This window comes from Eptesicus fuscus, chromosome 20, assembly GCF_027574615.1.
Source record: "Eptesicus fuscus isolate TK198812 chromosome 20, DD_ASM_mEF_20220401, whole genome shotgun sequence".
NCBI lineage: Eukaryota > Metazoa > Chordata > Mammalia > Chiroptera > Vespertilionidae > Eptesicus > Eptesicus fuscus.
This window is the reverse complement of record NC_072492.1, coordinates 35099748-35121352: the sequence shown is the minus strand read 5'-3', so window position 1 is coordinate 35121352 and position 21605 is coordinate 35099748. Positions and strand designations below refer to the sequence as shown.

Sequence of the window (21605 nt, the reverse complement as noted above, 5' to 3'; positions counted from 1 at the left end):
CGTTTCCATACCGAATCAAGTGGCAGGTCCCAATGCACTGCAACACCCTAAATATCAAAGGTCACACCTCCAGTCGTGTTAGCACACTGAGGGTTCTCATTTTAGTGATTACAATCGGGTGCCACGTGTCGCCACATGTGGCTTCTTCACAAAACAACTGGAAAAAGTATCCCTTGCAGCGTGGGTGAGAGGAGTCAGTTATTGGACTTGGTAAGCCATAAATAATACATCAGGAAGAACTCATCGGTGCTGAGGGCTAGCCATATACCAGTCACTTTGACCTGAACTTCACAGGCATCAAGAATTAAACCTTTCCATTCTGGGAGCTGTCGCCATTGTCCCCATTTTACAGATCTGGACGTGGACGCTCTAAAAAAGGTTAGTCACTCCCACAAGGCTGCAAAGCTGATGGGTGGCCCCTGGCTGTGAAGCACTGGCCCTCACAGAGCACTCTACCTCCAGCACACCCGCCCCCCTTAACCCACGCCGGAGCTCAGTAACAGCACAGAAAGGCATTGGGCCCAGTGCGCGCTACCCCCAAATCATGAGGCTAATCAGGCAGCGAGCAAAGAGCGATTTTAATAAAAATTCACATCGCCCATTCCTCCTGGTGGCGACCCAACGTGCACGCATTCGCAGACATAGGGTCTCTCGAGTTTGACATCAGGACCACATTATCCGAACCCCAAGGAAGAGAGCTCCCGTGCCCAGTAGGCAGGGGAACACGGAGAAAAAAGCCTTTGCCTCGGAGCAGGTGCCAGATGGGGCCTGGCGATCCGAGGAGGACACAGGACGCACAGCCTGCGTCCCCGCGGGCTCTGAAACGCCTGGGATCCCTCGCTGCTTTGTTCCCAGGACTGCTCTTAACTGAGGCTCCCCATGCATATCTGCTGAGTTCACGGGGCTCTTGGGGTCGGGAAGTTCCGGATGGAGGGGCACGTATCACTCCCTAAAGCTACACCAGGCGCCCCGCGGGCCAGACGGCCGTGCACCTGTGTGGCTCACGCCGGAGAGAACGGTCCGCGTGCGCCCCCGGCCGGGGACGCTGACTCAGCCCGGCTGCTCACATCCCTTCGCTCCGCGCGGATGCTGCTGCTGCTGCTGCTGCTGCAGAAAAGGGGGGAAACCAGGTCACCCTTAGCAGCCGGGACGCCAGCTCCCTGAGGCCACTGCGGCACTCCTCCCCTCCCTCCCGGAACGGGGACTGTGGGGTGCACAGTTGACGAAATTGGGGGAAGTTGGCCCTGGAGGAGGAACTTGGGGACCGCGGTGCCGCGCGCGTGCAGCTCGCACTCAAACTGGAAAGAACCTGTTCTGCCCGCGGAACCGCTAGCGCCGCCAGCGCCGCCTGGGACCGTCCCCAGCGCCCCTCATCCCCCACCCCCCAAATCCTCAGGACACGGGCCGGATTGGGCGTGCAGAGGGGCCGCGACCAGGACGACGGCCAGGAAGTGCTGGCAGAAAGGGTGCAGGCGTCCCCAAACAAGTCCACTCTCCCCGCTAGCGGCGCGGCGCAGTGCCGGGGTCCGATGGGGCCAGGCGTGCAAAGCCGCGCCCGGTTCGGGCGCCGGCGCGCCCACGACCCCGGCGGTGCCGGCGGGAGCGGGCCCGCGCGGGACAGCGACGCCGTTACCTTCCGTGACCCCCGGCTTGGCTCAGGGCGGGCGCGCGCCCGGTGCGGGCCGGGTACACGTGGGCCGGCGCGCGCGCTCCAGGCAGGCCCCCTCCTCCGCGGCGCTCGCAGCACATGGTCGGCGGCGGCGGCGCGCCCCCGAGGCCGGCGGAGACCGGCTGCAGCCGGTATAGGATCAGAGAGAGGCAGAGACAGACGCGGGGACAGGGGTTGGGCAGCAGCACGCACCACCCGGGCGCTGGCGGGTGGGGGGAGGGGAGAGGGTGCCGCCGGGGTGCCCCAGGCGCGGGAGTATGTGGGGGCAGGGGCGGGGCGCTGCGGGCGGGTCCTGGGGACACTCCTCTGAACCAACTTGCGATAGGCTCGGGCCCACGCCCTAAGGAGTTAAACCTTTCTCATGTTACCCAGCGGCTTATAAGGAGGGGAGGCCAAGCCGGCGCCTTAGTGGGAGCCTTTGGGGTTTATTCTCTGCCCTTCTAACTTGGTGAGTTGGTTTTATTATTTCACATGTTTCAAACTTTGATTATGGGGTGTGGGTTATTATTTCAATGTGTTAGGCGCTTTTTTTTTTTTTTGCTGGGTGGGTGGTGGGAGGCGGAGGAGAGCGCTTACCATCTTCACATTTTGGAGAGGTTATTGCGAGAAAATATTCTCTGACACTTAGGCATGCTCAGGGCCACCGGGATGAAGCGCTCTCGCCAGTGTGGGCAGCTGAGAGTTGAATGATCATGGCCTGATGCAGTTGGGTCCGGAAAATATCTAAAGGCAAGCTTGGCTGACACTGAGTGCGCCCAGCCCCGCTCCAGGGGCTCCAGACCGCGGGGCAGTTGGGGGCGCCGGGCTCAGCCTCTGCATGGATTTCCCCGCAGGAAGCTGCCCGTGCGCCCCAAGTGCCGTATGTCAGAGGTGCCTTCCCTGGGCTCGCGCACGCACGCAGGGCGGCCGCTGAGGCAGCGCGAGGGAAAGTGGGGTTCCATGTCTCTCCCACCCAAAGCTCGCTACCGGGGCGCCGGCGGGACCCCCTGGGGGAGGCGGGCAGTTCCCCGCAGAGCACAGGTCCTCAGCGGCTGGAGCCCGCTCCGCTCAACTTCCCAGGTTCCCTGAGCTGCGAACCCGCAGGAAAGCGCCCCTGAGGCTGAGCAGTTCTGCAGCGAGGGAGGCTGATTTTACAGAGGAAACGGGTTATTTCCTTCTCGTTTTCTGCTTCTTTTTTTAAATTAAAAAACAGCAGCAACATGCAAACAAACCAAACCAAACACTAAACTCCCACCAACCCCCGGAGTCAGGTGGTGGAAGTTTGTGAGGTGGCGCATAAAATGTCACCGAGCGCGGGAGTGGTAGAAAAACCTCCCCAAGAGCCAACTGCGGAAGAGAGCGATTGCGACTTGTCAAGCAGGAAGCTAGTTGTGATTGCACTGCTAGGCGCTCCGTGCCAGCCCTTGCTCGAAAGAGATGGTTCCTGTCCTGGAGAAGGACATTTCTCGGGAATCTTACTGTTTTGAAAACCATAATAAAATGAGTGATTTGTTTGCAAAAAAAAAAAAAAAAATACCAAGTGCTTATGCTGAAATCCCTAAGCGATGCATCTCCCCACGTCCCAAGCACCATGATGTGGCATTTTGGGGGTCAACAGTAAGTGCGTCCTGCCTGGTGGGTACGGAAATACCTCTTCTCGTGACTAAGGGAAGGGCAGCAAGGTGGAGGGTTACAGTGTGGGAATAAACAGTGCAGCCAGGGGACCGCTCCCTCCGTCTTAATGAGCACCAGGAGCCCCGAGCTCTCCTGTGGTTTCCCGGGAAGGGCTTTTCCTCAATGGAACTCCTGAGGAGGACACTTCAATTAGGGGCTTGGGTTTCAACATCATGAATCCGTTGCATCCGGTGATTCAACGCTGCTGAGGCAGCCCTACAGGTTAGCTTTGGGATTTTTTTTTTTTTTTTTTAAATAGAGAATGAACTTTACCTAAATACAGAATGATTGTGACAACTGGGGACGGAAACAGCTTGTCGAAAGCTGTTCTCCAGGCCACCCCTTTAGGGAGAATGGAGGTTTGGCGATGCATTATTGCCCAGGCTTTGCTTATCCCAGCTGCCACCACCATTTCCAGCCAAAGCTTGCATTTCAAACTTGACTCTGAGCTGGCCCTAGCCTCACACCCTGATGGTCTATCATAACCCGATATTTTGCATTCTTCATGCCCCCAGGTCAAGTCTTTTCTCAACACATCCAATCACAGTGAAATCCCCAGGCTTAGCAGCTGAACGAGCCTTGCCGAGTACTCATTTATTTAAGGTTAAGACAACCCATCGGTCGTAGGAGAGACTCCAAACTGCCCAGCGTGTTTTGTTAGCCTTCCTTTGGAGGAGCGTTAGGGTGGAGACAAGAAGGTAGCCAGGAACCGGTGTGTGCGCGGAATCATAGTTTTGATCATAGCTTTACGGTTGAAGAGACCCTCGGACTGCCATGTCTAACCCCTGCTTTCAGAGATCATGGAAATTAGAGGCCAAGCGATACAACTTCGCAAATAATGCCCACGGGCCTCAAAAAAGACAAGCCCAAAGCACTCCACAGGGGCTGGAAAAAATGAAAGGGCAGCTTAGAGCAAGCCAGGGCCCAAGGCTACCTCAGAATGATAGGTTTTCAGGGCAGGAGGAGGTCTGAGGTCATCGAGATCTAGTTCATCTGCACTTAACCTGTGGATGACACTGGCCATCCAGGGTCAAAACGATTCGCCCCAAACCACAGAGTCACTCAACTTGCCTTACCAGTTAGATCCCCACGCAGTAAATTAATATCCCTTCTCATCAGATAGCTCCACATATAAGACCGAAACGGACAGATATTTCCCTGTTCTGGAAGAATCTGTAGAGGCTTCTAAGTGAGTGAGTTCGAAAGTCGGGCCTTAGTTCCTCGCTCTGTCGAGGCTGAGTTTGCTGAATGAATGACGCAAGGAGAGGAGGCAGGTCCAGGAAAGCCTTTATTCTGCAAGCAGGGACTTCCTCGCCCAACGGCTCGGTTTCCTGAGGACAGAGCAGTGCATTGCTCAGGAGCAGCCCAAGACTCACCATTTGTTCGGTAAACTTCGGCTGAGCACCTACTGTGTGCCAAACGTACTGCCAGGCACTTGGTCTGGAAAGAGCTGCTGACTACCCTGTAGGCGCCTGCCCTGTACAAAACATATGTTATTCTTCCGTTATCATCTATGCTGTGGTCTTACCGTCAGAGCTAAACTCTGCAGACATAGCATGCTTTAGAATGAGGAAGTCATAAACCAGAGAGTAGGGCTGAGTTCCGGGATGGGGTGGGGAGGGGGGCATCTTTCCTTTATGGTGCCCTTGTGATAACAAGGTTTCTGTCCTCCAAAAACCTAGGCATGCAGGTGAAAGTCACCTGTGCATGTAGCTTCCGGAGAGGAGCACAGATTAAAGCAAAGCTTTGACCAACAAAGGAACCGGGCCCCCTGAAGGGGCTCAGAAAGCACGGCAGCCAAAAGGCTGCCTTCCAGCCAGCTGCCCTGCTCTCACCCGGGTCCAGCTGCGTTTCACCCACCCTTCCAAGAGCCGCCTAGCATGTGCCCCTTCTTCCCAGCTCCCTGGTGTCCCTGGGCCCCCAGCTTTGGCCGGAGGGATCGGGTGAGTTGTAAAACTCAGTGAGCCTTGAAGATTCTCCAGGAGACCTCTGACTAAAGACTTGACAAATGAGGAGCTCAGGCCCAGAGAGGTGGAGTGACTTTGGCAAGGTCACACAGTAAACTGGTGAATCAGGTCACAGACCTCTCTCTACCCACGAAAGTCAGGGGAGCTTTTTTTTTTTTTTTTAAAGAAAATGTAAGTTTCCTTACAATGTCTATATAAAACAACCCCCGCCCTGGCCCTTAAAATGCTATCCCTGGGGCTGATCCCACAGGGCCCAGGAGGCAGGAGATCTGATTCTGGACCATTTGGGTCAAGTCTCTCCACCTCCCTGGGGCTCAGTTTTCCCGTTTTGCAAAATGAGCTGCTTTGTGCAAGGAGGAGATGGACAAGATGAGGTCCACACGCCCTTTCAGCCTTCACATTCTGTAATTCCAACTCCACTCTGGGGCTACAGGTTGATCCTAATCCCACCGATTGGGCACAGGCAAACCACTGGTCGCGACAGGCAAAGGAAGAGGGGTGCGCTCACCGCCAGGACTGAAACGCTGGCCTGACGCAGGGCCTTCCGAGGATGGGGCAACCTATCCTTGTACAGAAAGTGCAGTGTAGTCCGCATCGTCTAAAAAGATCTGTCTTCATCCTGCAGTCATTTTAGGCCAAAGAGAGAGTCCGTTTGCCTCTTTGGGCCCTCATCAATTTTATTCCAACATGTGTGTTTTTCACCCCAATATATTTATGTTCAGGTTGGTCCTGAGCCCTCTGTTAAGACTCTAAGATCGTACGTGCACCCTCCTAGGGGCCTCGGACAGTTCTGCCTGTCCAGAGTGTGCTGACCTCTGCAAGGAGGTTGTAAACATGCATTTTAATCTGCAAGTTCCTTATCATGATCAACAAACATGTAAGTCTCGGAGCAGAGACCACCTCTCTGTCTTTTCACTACAGTATTGCCGAGGCCTAGCCTTGGGCCTGGCACTAGTAGGCACTTTTTTGAAAAATAAATAAAAGTTATGTGCAAGGTACTTGGGAATCGGGGAGGGCGGGACATATGAAGAGATATAGAACCCAGATGTTGTTTTTTATGAGCTTAACATTAAATCCGTCAAATAAGATAGACTCATTAAAGTATTCAATGATGCCTGTCACGTGGAGAAAGCCCCTTAGGTTGAGTCAGTCAGAGGGAGCATCACGGAAGATGGGTTTTGATGGCACCGGGTCTTAACGGTGCCAGATGCAGAGGGCACGCAGCCTGGGGAAAAGGTGTGGCCACAGGCCCGGTGGTTAGAACCTGGAGGGCAAGGAGGAGTCCATTTGGGCCGTGGCAGGCGGGTCAAGTTTTAGAACAAAAATAAGGCTTCAAAGATAGGTCAGGGTTCGATCCTGAAGGACAGGCTAAGGGTGGAGTTGATGGCTCAGAACGAGGAAAGCCACGCAAAAGTCTGAGAGGAAAAAAAAAAAAATGAAGTCAAACCAATGCAGCGCTTCAGAAAGCTCAATCGTACCAGACACGAGGAACCAGTAAGAGACCAGTAAAGGAGTGGTGGCCTGGGAGGGGGGCGAAGTGCAAGGGGTGAGGGCTGAGGACCTGCACTGTAGACGGCCACCTGCCCCCTCCCTAGGGACCAACACTATTCTAGAGTGAACACTGCGGGGTGAGGGGTGGGGGCAGGGAGGTTCTTTCCTGCTCCAGTGGCCTCATCTTGGGAGTGGACTGAAACGTCTAATGAGGGAGGGGTGTTGTTGAAAACCTCATTTGCTGGAGGGCTCAGGTCAGGGCTCCCATCTTAAATCAGTTGCTTTCCAGGATGGGAAATGGTAATGACAACTGCTCTGTAGCTGGCAGCCTACAATACACCTCTAGCTGTTTAACTGCCCTTCCCACCTTCCCAGCTGCTCTCGGGAACGACACGTTAACACCCTTGGAAACGCAAAGGCCTTTGCTGCAGGGAGCTTAAAGCTTCTTAAAGCCTCTTACGCTCTGTTTATGCAACCAAATACTTAAGAGCAGTAGGGCAAAAAGTGGGCATCTAGCGCTTTCCAAGTCGTAGGCTACTGTGATGTCCAATAGGGTGAACCATGAATTTGGGTCAGATTTGCTGCCTTTTTAAAAAAATATATTTTATTGATTTTTACAGAGAGGAAGGGAGAGGGATAGAGAGTTAGAAACATCAATGAGAGAGAATCATTGATCGGATGCCTCCTGCACACCCCCCACCGGGGATGTGCCCGCAACCAAGGTACATGCCCTTGACCGGAACCGAACCTGGGACCCTTCAGTCCACAGGCCTACGCTCTATCCACTGAGCCAAACCGGTTAGGGCAGATTTGCTGCTTTTTAACATTTATAGAATAAACTCAGAATATGAGATTCTAGCACCAGAAATTGGCACGTCTACTGGATAGAGGAGGTTGTGTCCTATTCTTTTTCAATTACTCTTCATTTATCAATAAAACTTGCCTTAGTACTTAACACAGCAGCCACGGAAAGGATCCACACACCCTAAAAATTCACTGTGTAACTGAAGAGACTTCTTAAACTCAAGGTGGGTTAGCATTAAGAACTTAAAACCATGAACTCATTATAATAGATACTAATTTTTAGCTGGGCTCAAACCATGCATCCCTGTTTCAAAGTACACGCAATTGCAGAGCCTGAAAACCAGTGTTCATGTGCAACAGCCCAAATCAGAAGACTTGAACTTCCCCCTCCAGTGTTAAGTACAGTGCTTCCCTTACGGTGTTAAGGTAAGGTCTGACGTTCATTGCGGTTTGAATGGAAAGCTGCAAGGTCAGGGATAACTTAGGGTTAAGTTAACTGGCTGCCCAGGTCCTACAAGTTGGCAGTGTCTTTTTTGGTCACTATAGTCTATGTTTTCACTGATTTTTAGGGACAGGGATAGAGAGATAGAAACATCAATGATGAGAGAGAATCCCTGATCAGCTGCCTCCTGCACGCCCCCTCCTGGGGATAGAGCCTGCATCCCGGGCATGAGCCCTGACCGAGAATCGAACAGTGACCTCTTGGTTCCTGGGTCGACGCTCAACCACTGAGCCACACCAGCCGGGCTGGTCACTATATTCTAGAGTCGCATTGGTGGCGTGCATGGAAATTCAGGTGCTAGTGTGCCAAGTGCTGAGCAACTTGGGTAACTTACTCATGCCAAACTCCCAGGAGACAACTTGCGAATTTGGTTTCCGCGTGGGAAACCGATCATAATCCTGAAGCGGCTGGCTGAGCGGGAAATGGGATCGAGGAGAGGTGGCTGGACAACCTGGCGAGAGGCATCAAGCACAGGCGCACAGGGTGTCTCTGGCACTCCACCCGGGGAAGGTGGCAGAGGCGCTGCCCGTGTTTGCCTCAGCCTGCTGTTTTCTAGGTTTCATTTCTTTCTCTTACTATTCTGATCGCTATGTTCCTGCCACCGCACTAGGGGTGTCCAAGTCCCCTACTATGACTGTATGGTTGTAGATCTCTCCTTTCAAGTCCTCTAGAAGTGTTTTTTTTTATATATTTAGGAGCTCCTATGTTGGGTGCATATATGTTTTCCAGGGTTATATCCTCTTGTTGGGTCAATCCCTTTAGTATTATGTAGTGACCTTTGTAGTCTCTTGTGATGGCCTTCGTTTTCAAGTCTATTTTGTCAGATATGAGTATTGCTACTCCAGCTTTTTTTTTTTTTTCCATTTGATGGAAAGAAAATTTTCCATTCCTTCACTCTGTGTGTGTCTTTGTTTTGAGGTGGGTCTCTTGTAGACAGGATTATAGTTGGGTCATATTTTTTTATCCATTCAGCTACCCTAGGCCTTTTGATTAGAGCATTTAATCCATTTACATTTAGGGTTATTATTGAGAGGTACTTATTTATTGCCATTTTAATCCTGTATGCCTAGGTTTCTCTTTCTGTTTCTTCTTTTCATTATGGCAGTCCCTTTAGCGTTTCTTACAATGGTGGTGATGTACTCCTTTAGCTTTTTTTTTTGTCTGGGAAGCTCTTTATTTGACTGTTTATTTTGAATGACAGCCTTGCTGGATATGGTAATCTTGGTCTCAGATCCTTGCTTTCCATTACCTCGAATACTTCATGCCATTGCCTTCTGGCCTGTAGAGTTTCTGATGAAAAATCTGGTGTCAGCCTTATGGGAGCTCCTTTGTAGGTAACAGTTTGCTTTTCTCTTGCTGCCTTTAAGATTTGGCATTTAATTTTTGGCTTTTTAATTATGATGAATCTGGGTGTGGGTCTGTTTGGGTTCTTCTTGCTTAGGGTTCTCTGTGCCTCCTGAACTTATGTGACTTTCCTTTACCAGGTTAGGGAAGTTTTCTGCTATTATTTCTTCAAACATGTTCTCTATCTCTTTCTCCCTTTCTGCCTCTTCCAGAAGACCTGCTATTCTTCTTTTTTTTTCTTTTCTTTTTTAAATGTATTTTATTGATTTTTTACAGAGAGGAAGGGAGAGGGATAGAAAGCTAGAAACATCGATGAGAGAGAAACACCGATTCAGCTGCCTCCTGCACACCCCCTACTGGGGATGTGCCCGCAACCAACGTACATGCCCTTGACCGGAATCGAACCTGGGACCCTTCAGTCCACAGGCCGACACTCTATCCACTGAGCCAAACCGGTTTCGGCTGCTATTCTAATATTGTTACATTTCACGTTGTCCCACATCTTCCTTAGCTGTCCTCCTGTTTTTTCTTTTTGGTTCTCTGATTTTTTTTCAACCCTGTCTTCTAATTCACTGATTCAATCCTCAGCTTCCCTTAGTCTGCTGTGTATTCTTTCCAATGTGTTCTTTATTTGTGTTATGTCATTCTTTATCTCAGACTGTTTTTTTTTCATAGTTACTATATCTTTTTCATGCTGTTGAGCATCTTTACCATCATTACTCTGAACTCTGTTTCATTTATCTCCTTCTGGATAATTTTCTTGTTCTTTCATTTGGGGGTTGTTTCTTTGTCTCCTCATTTTGGCTGTCTGGGTTTGTGACTATGTATTAGGTAGATCCTCTATGCCTCTCAATCTCTAATGCAGGAGTGTCAAACACTATTTCTAATTAATTAGATCAGGCAAAGACTCAAAGTCTCCAGAGACCACCTCTGCCTATAGACTGATAGGATTCTGACTTGAATTGGCCCCAGGCAATCGTCCTCAGGTGCGGTGAGTTTTTTTTAAAAGAGTGGGGCAGTTGCTTCTGCCTGAAGGCTAATTGTTATTTTTAGTCTCTGAAGTGACCTCAGGGCAGGATGCTTTCCAATAGGGTGGGTCAACTGTCTTCCCTCCCCACCCCACCCCCAGGCAAGGCAAATGTCTGTGTGGGAAAGATTTCCTCCGCTGAGTAAGGGAATGACTCAGCATAGGAGACTGGAGGTGTCTGCCTTCTGAGCTCTAACCCCCAAGTCCCCAATCCTGGCTTCTGCTCCCACAGCTCCAGTCCACTCTGCCCTCCCTTTGCCAGAGCACAAGGATTTTGTGCATTGGCCCTTTAAGAGAGTGCCTGAATTTCTAGGTGTCGCTCCCTGGCAGACAGCAACACCGCTGCTTTTCACAGCCAGATGTTATGTAGGTACCCTTCTCAGTTCTGGTGCTCTCTGCTGGGGCGGTGGTGGTGGTGGTGGAGGCGGGCAGGGGAGAGGCAGCTTGGGGATTAGATCCCAGCGTTCTCAGTGGCAATCCCCCACAGCTGAGATATCTCTCCGGACCTTCAGTTGCTGTCTGTGGACGCCTGGCCAGCCCTTTCACACCTCCGACCAGTCTCTATGCGGTCTCCACTTTTGGTCCTTGGGTATCAGGGTTCTCCTGTGAGTCTTCTGTTGATAATTCAGGAAGTTTTTCTGTATTTTAGTTGTAGTTCCAGTTTGTTTCTGAGAGAATGTCTGTACAGCATCCACTTACTCTGCCGCCATTTTTAATCCTCCATCAATCTAGGTTTCATTTCTGATCAACATTCCCTTTGCTCACTTCACTCTTCCTTTACCTAACTTGTCTTCAAGTTCAAGGTCACCACTGAGGCTTGGTCTTTTGGCCATTCTCTGTCCTTCACGCTGCCTCTACTAGTGAATATCTTCCCTGATGCTTTATGTTAGTTTGTTTTTCCCGTTTAATTGCCATAGCTTGGAAATCTTACCTCTAGATTCTTTGGGGGCTCCATTAGATCTCTTATTATCCAAAGACTTTATACTAACTGCACATGATTTAAATATTCATCAACCTAAGAAATGTGATCAATAGTTCTTATCTGTTATGTTTGCTAAAGAGCATTCGAATCATCAACCCTCGTGCTATTATGGTTCTGACTTTTTGAAACTTTTTATTTCAGATTAAGAATGACCGAGAAGAAATCGCAGCTTTGTTCCGGAGCCAATGTGTATACTCAAGTGCCTGACGGAGGGTGGGGCTGGGCAGTAGCTGTGTCTTTCTTCTTCGTTGAAGTCTTTACCTACGGTGTCATCAAGTCATTTGGCGTCTTCTTTAATGACTTAATGGACAGTTTTGAGGAATCTAATAGCAAGATCTCATGGATCATATCAATATGTGTGTTTTTCTTAACATTTACAGGTGAGTACATCTTTCACCTTCGACACTGTTAATTTTAAGTTGCCTAACTACAGAATGGTACACATTATGGTTGTGATGCATTTTCTCCATGACCTCTTGGAAGGAAGTTGAGAATGGCCAGAGAAAGAGGAGCTGGAGGGGGGAGGGGGGGAAGCCTTACTTCTCAACCTTGACTGACTTCAATTTAACACACATGTATTAGACACCTATTGTGAGCAGATTCTTAGGCTGCTGTCGATTACTTTGAGGACAGCAGTAACCTCCAGTTCTACGGGGGATGCGACTGTTTTTGTCTGTTTGTTTATATTTTTATTGATTTCAGAGGAAGGGAGAGAGAGAGAGAAACATCAATGATGAGAGAGAATCATTGATCGGCTGTCTCCTGCACGCCCCCTACTGGGGGGTTCGAGCCCACAATCCGGAACCCTGTGCTTTATTTTATTTTATTTTTTTTTGTGTGTGTTAATCCTCACCCGAGGATATTTTTTCCATTGATTTTTTTTTTTTAGGGAGAGTGGAAGAAAGAGGGAAAGACAGAGAGAAACATCTATGTGAGAGAAATACATTGATTGGTTGCCTCCTGCACGAGCCCCAATCAGGCCCCGAGCCAGGGAGGAGCCTACAACTGAGGTACGTGCCCTTGATCAGAATCGAACTCAGGACCCTATGGTCCTGGGGCCAACATTCTGTCCACTGAGCCAAACCGGCTATGGCGATGCAATTGTTTTTAAAAAGCAGCAGATCAAAATTACTTGGATCCTAGTGGGTGTTGCTCAGTGGTTAGAGCATCACCCTGTACACCAAAGGGTCTTGGGTTCAATTCCCTATCAAGAGTACATACTTGCCCTCACCGGTTTGGCTCAGTGGATAGAGTCTCAGCCTGCAGACTGAAGGGTCCCAGGTTCGATTCCGGTCAAGGGCATGTACCTTGGTTTCGGGCACATCCCCAGTAGGGGGTGTGCAGGAGGCAGCTGATCTATGTTTCTCTATCATCGATGTTTCTAACTCTCTATCCCTCTCCCTTTCTCTCTGTAAGAAATCAATAAAATATACTAAAAAAAAAAAAAAAAAAAGAGCACATACTTGGATTGCAGGTTCGATCCCCGGTCCTGTTTGGTGCATGTGTGGGAGGCAACCAATCAATATGTATCCCTTACAGCAATGTTTCTCTTTCTTTCTCTCCCCAACTCACCCCTCCTTTCCAATCTCTCTGAAAATCAATGGAAAAAATATCCTCAGGTGAGGATTTAAGAAAAAAAGAGAAAGTATTTGGCCAGTGTGGCTCAATTGGCTGAATGCCATCCCGTGCATATAACGGTTGTTGGTTTGATTCCTCCTCAGCATACATGCCCGGGTTACAGGCTCGATTCCTAGAAGGGGGTGTGCAGGAGGCAGCCGATCGGTGTTCTGCTCTCACATCAATGTTTCTCTCTCCCTCTCCCTTCCTCTCTCTCTCTCTCTCAAAATCATTAAAATATATATATATATATATATATATATATATATATATATATAATTTTTTTTAAAGGCATTTTAAAAAAGTACTTGGCCTATTGGCCCTGGTCTCACAAAAACGTGCTTAGATTGGAAACCTGTTTGCTTTTGCACCAGGAAGATGTGGCTACATGAAGAAGAAAGATAGAAGCTTTGTAAATGACATTCATCAGCCACTTGGAATTACTTATCCCATCACTATCCTCCGTTTAGTGTGCATAACTGAGAATCCACCATATTTTCATATCACTTTCCTAAGAACCAAATGGAAGTAAACTGGAATTTGACCCTAAATGGAACTTTAAAAAAAAAAAGTCAAGCCCGGCCAGCGAGGCTCAGTGATTGAACCAGGAGGTCATGGTTTGACTCAGTGATTGAACCAGGAGGTCATGGTTCGATTCCCGGTCAGGGTACATGCCCAGGTTGCGGGCTCCATCCCCAGTGGGGGGCATGCAGGAGGCAGCTGACCAATGATTCTCTCTCATCATTAATGTTTCTCTCTCTCCCTCTCCATCCCTCTCTCTGAAATCAATAAAAATATATTTTTTTAAAAGTCCAAAGCAGTGAGTATAGAAAAGCAATTATAGGAAAGCCCATTTTTATTACAAAATAACATAAATCTAATGCATATCTAATTTCATAGGCATTCAAGGTAACTCAAAATCTTTCATTTAAAAATATAGAAAAGAGTTTTATACTATTATTCTGGCTTTCTCTCTCTTTTTTAAAATAAAGTGTGTGTGTGTTTTTTTTAAATCCTCACTTAAGTATATGTTTTTATTGATTTAAGAGTGAGAAGAGCCGAAACCAGTTTGGCTCAGAGAATAGAGCCAAGTGGAAAGGTCCCAGGTTCAATTCCGGTCAAGGGCATGTACCTTGGTTGCGGGCACATCCCCAATGGGGGGTGTGCAGGAGGCAGCTGATCGATGTTTCTCTCTCATCCATGTTTCTGGCTCTCTGTCTCTCTCCCTTCCTCTCCGTAAAAAATAAAATAAATAAAAAAATAAATATATTTTTTTAAAAAGTGAGAAGAAGGGAGAGAGAGAGAGAGAGAAACATTGATGTGAGAGGGAAACATCGACCAGTTACCTCCCATACACACCCCATCTGGGGATTGAGCCAGAAAACTGGGTATGTGCCCTGACCAGGAATCAAACCCGAAACCTTTTGGTGCACAGGACGACGCTCCCACCGAGCCACGCTGGCCAGGACACTCTGGCTTTCTCTTTAAGGAGCTCAAAGAATATACTGTCCAGTTAACCAAATACTAAAATACAGTTGACCCCTGAACAATACAGGGGTTAAGAGCGCTGACCCCTCAATAGTCAAATGTGTAAGTTTTGACTCCCCCAAAACTTAACCGTCATCCCGGGTATTTGTGGGGAATTGGTTCCAGGACACCCACAGATACCCAAATCCATGGATGCTCAAGTCCCTGACATAAAATGGGGCAGATCAATGCATACAGTCAGCCCTCCACATCCGTGGGCTCCCAACCGCAGACTGACAATACGGTTATCCATCTGCAGCTACTTGAATCTGCAGATGCAAAACCCGGGATAGAGGGCCAACTATATTTATTTTAAAAAATCCGAATATAAGTGGACCCGCCCAGTTCAAACCCATGTTTTTCGAGGGTCAACGGTAATTCCTGAATCGGTTTATGTAACGACTTCATAAAATATGTAGGGTACATCGTCGCTCCCTGTTCAAGACGTATGAGGAGGAACCTTATTAGAGCCGAAGCTTGTGTGTTATACAGTGTAACTGTCTTCCCACGTCCAGACTTTACAGAAGGAATTGTGTTAACGCGAACGCTGGGGGTCCAACTGTCACGCTGTGCTCTTTCCACGCAGCCCCCCTCTCCACTATCCTGAGCAATCGCTTCGGACACCGCCTGGTGGTGATGGCGGGAGGCCTGCTGGTCAGCGCCGGGATGGTGGTGGCCTCCTTCTCGCAGGAGGTGTACCACATGTACCTCGCCATCGGCATCGTCTCCGGTAAGCGCTCCTCTGGGCTCGAGAGTTTTCCGGACACTTGGTTTGAAGGACAAGGAAGGGAAGCAGGGACTCAAACCCAAAGTGTTATTCCTCTGTCCCTTTCCCTTTAAAATAAAAGAGTCCCAGCCCTGGCCGGTTTGGCTCAGTGGATAGAGTGTCGGCCTGCGGACTCAAGGGTCCCGGGTTCGATTCCGGTCAAGGGCATGTACCTTGGTTGCGGGCACATCCCCAGTGGGGGGTGTGCAAAAGGCAGCTGATCGATGTTTCTCTCTCATCGATGTTTCTAACTCTCTATCCCTCTCTCTTCCACTCTGTAAAAAAATCAATAAAATATATTAAAAAAAAAAAAAAAGAGGCCCAGCCCTAGCCAGTTTGGCTCAGTGGATAGAGCATCGGCCTATGGACCGAAGGGTCCCGGGTTCGATTCTGGTCAAGGGCACATATCTTGGTTGCGGGCTCCACCCCGGCCGGGGCCCTGGTCAGGGCTCATACAGGAGGCAACCAATCGATGGGTTTCTCTCACATCGATGTTTCTCTCTGTCTTTCCCTTTTTCTTCCACTCCCTTTAAAAATCAAAGAAAAAAATATCCTCGGGTGAGGATTAAAAATAATAATAAAATAAAGTGTCCCCGATCAGTGGTTTGGAACAGGCGGTATGGACTCCAGGGGATCTGAGAATCTATTCTCAATGCCCAAGAATTTTTGTCTAATTTTTCGATGTTTACCAATGAGAACCTCTTTAGTGATACAGGGGTGGGGCAAAAGTAGGTTTACAGTTGTTCGTATGGAAAATAAAAATAGATAATAATACAAGAATAAGCTCTATTTTGCGTACTCACAACTGTAAACCTACTGTTGCCAAACCCTATAGTTTGCCACTCAAAGACATCATTTTCACAAAGTAAGATTTTAATTTCTTTATCCAGTGATTCCCAAATCAGGGTCTGAGGATCCTGAGCTATAGGGGGAGGTTTATGCTTAAGAGTCTGAGAAAACCTTTTTCACTTTAAAAGGAGTCCATACATTGCTGACATATACATATTCTATAGACATATAATATGTGGACTAGAGGCCCAGTGCACAAATTTGTGCACGGGTGGGGTCTGGCAGACCCATCCTGATAGGGCCGATTGGGCCAGGCTGGCGGGGGGGGGTGGGATGTGGGAGGTTGGCCGGCTGGCCCCGCCCCTGATTGAGGTGGGGGGGCCAATGGGGACAGGGCCAGCTAGTGGGGAGGGGCCTCGGGTGGTTGACGGGCTGGCCCCACCCCCTGGTCGAACTCCCAGTCGAGGGGACAATTTGCATATTAGCCTTTTATTATATAGGATAGATAGAGACGGCATATTATATTATGTATGTATGCATATATAGCTAACTTTGCACACTTTAAAATTTTTAGATATTTCTGTACATTTCAAAACTCATTTTCTAATGGAAGTCTTATATATAAAAACCATATTCAATACAAATTATAACCACTTTGAATTATATACATTTGGAAAAAAATGCAAAAAAAAAGCAGGAAAACAAACCAACAGAAAACAGTTTTCATCCTCTAAGCATCCCAAAACAACTGTCGCAGCGTCTCCAGACCTCTAATGAAATCCTTTCCCACGACACCTTTTCCAGAATGAATTACTGGGCTCCCAGAACGTACGATTTAAAACACAACCCCCAAGGCCTTGGGATGCACCTTTCTGAGGCCGGTCAGTGTGTGGCTCTCACCGTGCTTTCTGACTCGCACAGGTTTGGGCTACTGCTTCAGCTTCCTCCCCGCCCTCACCATCCTGTCCCAGTACTTTGACAAAAGGCGCTCGATCGTCACCGCAGCGGCTTCTACGGGAGAGTGTTTTGCTATGTTTGCTTTTGCACCAGGTAGGTGACCACCACAGTCTGGGTATTGATGTGGGGAAGCCACTCAGCTCTGCTGCCACTCGGACTTGCCCACAGTTGGCCACGGGACGGCTGTAACTCTGTGCCTACGGGAAGGGTGTTTCCTTCTCTCCGCCAGCACCCTTTTGGGGTCTGTCCTCCCTAACCCTCACGTGAGGAATGCAAACATATTTGTACTGATTTCAGAGAGGAAGGGAGAGGGGAGAGAGAGAGAGAGAGAGAAACAGCAATGATGAGAGAGAATCATTGATCAGCTGCCTCTGCACGCCCACAACGGGGGTCGAGCCCACAACCCTGGCAGGTGCCCCACCTGGGAATCGAACCGGTGACCTCCTGGTTCGACGCTCAACCACCGAGCCACACCAGCTGGGTAGGAATTCGAACATTTCCATCCGAGTTCGGATTTACACAAACAGGAAGCTAGGTGGCACGTATTCAGCAACACGGCTTGAAACATCCATTCCAAAATGAAGAACCTAGCCAACTCTAAAGCCCTATTTCCGCTCAGGTTTGTCCCCTGTGTCTTTCGAGTCGATGCCTGGCCTTACCTTCTATTTCTCTCCCCTCCCGCCCACCCAAGCATTCACGGCTCTGAAGGAGAGCATCGGCTGGAGATACAGCCTCCTCCTCGTGGGCCTGCTGCAGCTGAACATCGTCCTCTGCGGGGCGCTGCTGAGACCCATTCTCATCAGGGGGCCGGGGTCACGGAAAACAACGGGACAGGAAAATGCGAAGGAAGTGCAATACATGCTTGAAAACGAGAAGACACGCACCTCGATAGACTCCATCGACTCAGGAGTGGAACTAACTACCTCGCCTAAAAACGTGCCTGGGCACCCGGCCGTGGAACTGGAGCCGAAGGCCGACGTGGAGCAGCAGGCCCTGGAGACGCCCGGCCCCACGCGCGGCGCCGAGAAAGGGCCCCTGCTGGACTTCTCCGTCCTGAAGGAGAAGAGTTTCATCTGTTACACGCTGTTCGGTCTCTTTGCGACGCTGGGGTTCTTCGCCCCTTCCTTGTACATCATTCCCCTGGGCATCAGCCTGGGCATCGCCGGGGACCGCGCCGCTCTGCTGTTATCCACCATGGCGATCGCCGAGGTGTTTGGGAGGGTGGGAGCTGGTTTCGTCCTCCACAGCCGGCCCATCCGTAAGATCTACATTGAGCTCATCTTCGTCCTCTTATTGACCGCGTCTCTGTTTGCCTTCACGTTTGCGACTGGATTCTGGGGTTTGATGTCCTGCAGCGTATTTTTTGGTGTCATGCTTGGGACCGTGGCGGGCACCCACATCCCACTGCTCGCGGAGGAGGACGTGGTGGGCATCGAGAGGATGTCTTCTGCCGCCGGAGTCTACGTCTTCATTCAGAGCATAGCGGCGCTGGCTGGGCCGCCCCTGGCAGGTAACGTCAATACCACGCCAAATCCAAACCCCCGTCTGCTATCCCCTCCCCCTCTCCTTTTCCATGTAGAGTTGGACAGGTGGGACATCTGTCGCCTTTCTGGACCTGAATCATACTAGTTCAACATGACACACTGTTTAGGGCAGGAATATTCCTAAGGAAGACTGGAGATAGCTTCATAGGCTCTCAGTGGAGATCATATCCTATATTATAGAAAGCTAATATGCAAATCGACCAAACGGTGGAATGACCGGTTGCTATGACATGCACTGACCACCAGGGGGCAGAGGCTCAATGCAGGAGCTGCCCCCAGTGGTCAGTGCGCTCCCACAGGGGGAGCGCCGCTCAACCGGAAGCCGGGCTCACGGCTGGCGAGCGCAGCGGCATGGCAGGAGCCTCTCCTGCCTCTATGGCAGCACTAAGGATGTCCGACTGAGGACATCCCCCAAGGGCTCCTGGACTGCGAGAGGGCACAGGCCAGGCTGAGGGATCCACCCCCCCCCCCCCCCCCCCGGAGTGCACAAATTTCATGCACCAGGCCTCTAGTTATATCATGAAGTGGGCCCTGTCCTATGGATTATATAATCCACAATGTTTAGTATTCCCTTGTTAATTGTGCTAGCTTCCTGTTCGAGTCTAATTTAAAAGTCCACTGATTCTCATACTTCCATAGAATTAGAGAGCTGGCAGAATTAGAGAGGACCTGAGCAGCCCTCTGGACTTAAACAGGAGGACACGGAAGGTCAAAGATGGTGAGCCGATGGTCCCACGGCAAACTGGTGACCAAGTCCCTCGGCAGCCCCCGCTGCCCAGGCCTTGCCCACCATCGTGCTGGATAAATGCTGGAGGGGCCCGTGGATTTATGAGCTCATTACCCGCTGACTGTGGGACAGCAGGACGGAGGGTAACGAGCTCTGTGAGCCACCTTCCCTTCTTGGGAGGGGTGTCGGGACCTGAGCACGGAGCAGCACTCCATTCCGCCCCTGATCACTACCGCACGCTTCCTTGTGGGAAGGACACGGCTGTGTCTCGTACCTTAGGCCTCAAGTAGGACCTTAGCGTTGTTGGGACTGGAAACCTTACCCCATGTGAACAGAGACCTGACATGAGCCCAAGTGAAAATAATAGAGCTCTTTCCTCTCTTAAGAATATTCCCTTTCCGAAGAAGCATGCATCCAACAGTCCCATGTTCTAGGACACATTAGCCCATGGAGACATTTTAAAATATATGTTTTTATTGATTTCAGAGAAGAAGGGAGCGGGTGAGAGAAATAGAAACATCAATGATGAGAGAGAATCACTGATTGACTGGCTGGCTGCCTCCTGCATGCCCCCTACTGGGGATCGAGCCCGCAACCAGGCATGTGCCCTGACCGGAATCGAACCGTGACCTCCTGGTTCACAGGTCAAAGGTCAACCACTGAGCCACGCCAGTCTGGCAGCCCATGAAGACATTTTAGCGACACCATTACCTCGGCTGCTAATAAGTATACGCTGTCTGTCTGCTTTATTTCTTCCCTCCCTCCCCGGCCCCCCAAGTCTAGAAAAGATTCCTGCCTTGGACACTTTCTTTAGATAAACAAGATAAAAGAAAGCAGGCAAAGAGAGAGGAGCGTCTGCGTGTGGGGGGCTGGGTGAGGGGCTGTGGCCACGATGCTAACGCTGTGCCTGCTCTCCCAGGGCTGCTGGTGGACCACAGTAAGGTGTACAGCAGAGCCTTCTACTCCTGCGCCGCCGGGATGGCGGTGGCCGCGGGGTGCCTGGCGCTGGTGAGGCCGTGTGGGAAGGGCCTGTGCCGGCGCCACCGCCCAGGCGACGGGAAGGCGGAGAGCTACCGGGGGAGAGCTTTACAAGACATCCCCGAAGACTTCCTTGAAATGGACCTCGGGAAGCACGAGCATAAAGCTCCTATGAAGACGGAGCCGGAATGACAGACAGGCTTTCGTCCGACATCAGCCACCCTGCTGGCTGGTTGGGGGGGGGTGGGCGGCGTCTGGGGGGCACCGTGGTGTCGAGGAGCCAACCATCCCACCTGCTTTCAAAACGACACTCTGCAGGGAATGGGTCCATGAGCACCACCAACAGCATCCTTTTCTCTATGCTTTCCTGTCTGCTTGTTCTTTAAGCCAAAACAGAAACAACCAAATACCCTTCCGTACGGAAACCTGGCTGTACCCCGGAGCGACCCAGGGACGCGCAGAAGCACCGTGGTTCACGCTCCAGGTTTAAAACAGTGATGCCAATCGGCAAAGTGGTTGTAAGCGCTCTCACGTATCTCACCTGCCGTACCGTAAAACGGTATCTAGCCCAGGTCATTGAAATGAAATTGGCCATTCAAAAAAAAAAAAAAATCCTAAATAACTTTTCAAATTTCTCATTTTCAGAAATATGAACAAATGGTTTAACACTCTTTGAAAAATACTGAGGTTTCTATTAAAAACGTATAACCTCCTAATTCCCTAAATATTCAATGGAAATGAAGTACACTTTAAGAGCAACCATTGGCTAATAAATGGAAATTTGATACACACACAAACTTGAAAATCATGAATGTGAAGATTCCCACGTCTTTTTATGGCCAGTCATTACCAGAAGTATTTCACACAGAATATACAGAATAGCATTCAACATGCATTTCCTGATGCTCTCAGTTATTCAGGAACATGTGATTGTAGTATCTTTCATGGAAACCACTATTTATTACTAAGTTATTCTAGGATGATTCAAAGTCATCACAAGAAATATCACCTGGGACATCAGCATCCCTTTCACCTCCCTCAGCAATCTTCTAAATGCCTCCAAGAGTACAAATACCACGTCTCCTGGAAAGTTACTCCAGGAGGCTACGAGGTAATGCCTCTTCCATGTGACTGACGGCAACATGTGCTATTTGTAGGGGGGAAATAACGAACAGCAAACAGCCTTAGCCTTTTAAAACAAGGTTTCCTCGCCTAACAATACTTGAGGATGCCCTTTGGATCAGAATTCTCTCTCACTGAA

At 49.7% G+C, this 21605-nt stretch overlaps 1 protein-coding gene across 1 annotated transcript; it reads left to right on the top strand.

Annotated features, from left to right (window-relative positions):
* Positions 1-2054: 2054 nt before the first annotated feature.
* SLC16A6 (solute carrier family 16 member 6) lies at positions 2055-20550 on the top strand. The gene is made up of 6 exons (XM_028157308.2): positions 2055-2117; positions 11581-11819; positions 15170-15313; positions 17060-17188; positions 17787-18605; positions 20286-20550. The coding sequence occupies exons 2-6, from the start codon at positions 11588-11590 to the stop codon at positions 20534-20536; spliced, it is 1575 nt and encodes a 524-aa protein (XP_028013109.2). The 5' UTR covers positions 2055-2117; positions 11581-11587; the 3' UTR covers positions 20537-20550.
* Positions 20551-21605: the final 1055 nt, after the last annotated feature.

Bases quoted from the DNA above. Each gene is read 5' to 3' on its own strand.
- SLC16A6 (XM_028157308.2), top strand. From the start codon at position 11,588: ATGACCGAGAAGAAATCGCAGCTTTGTTCCGGAGCCAATGTGTATACT. The intron at 11,820-15,169 runs GTGAGTACATCT...CTTTCCACGCAG, and splicing joins GTTTTTCTTAACATTTACAG to CCCCCCTCTCCACTATCCTG. The intron at 15,314-17,059 runs GTAAGCGCTCCT...TGACTCGCACAG, and splicing joins CGCCATCGGCATCGTCTCCG to GTTTGGGCTACTGCTTCAGC.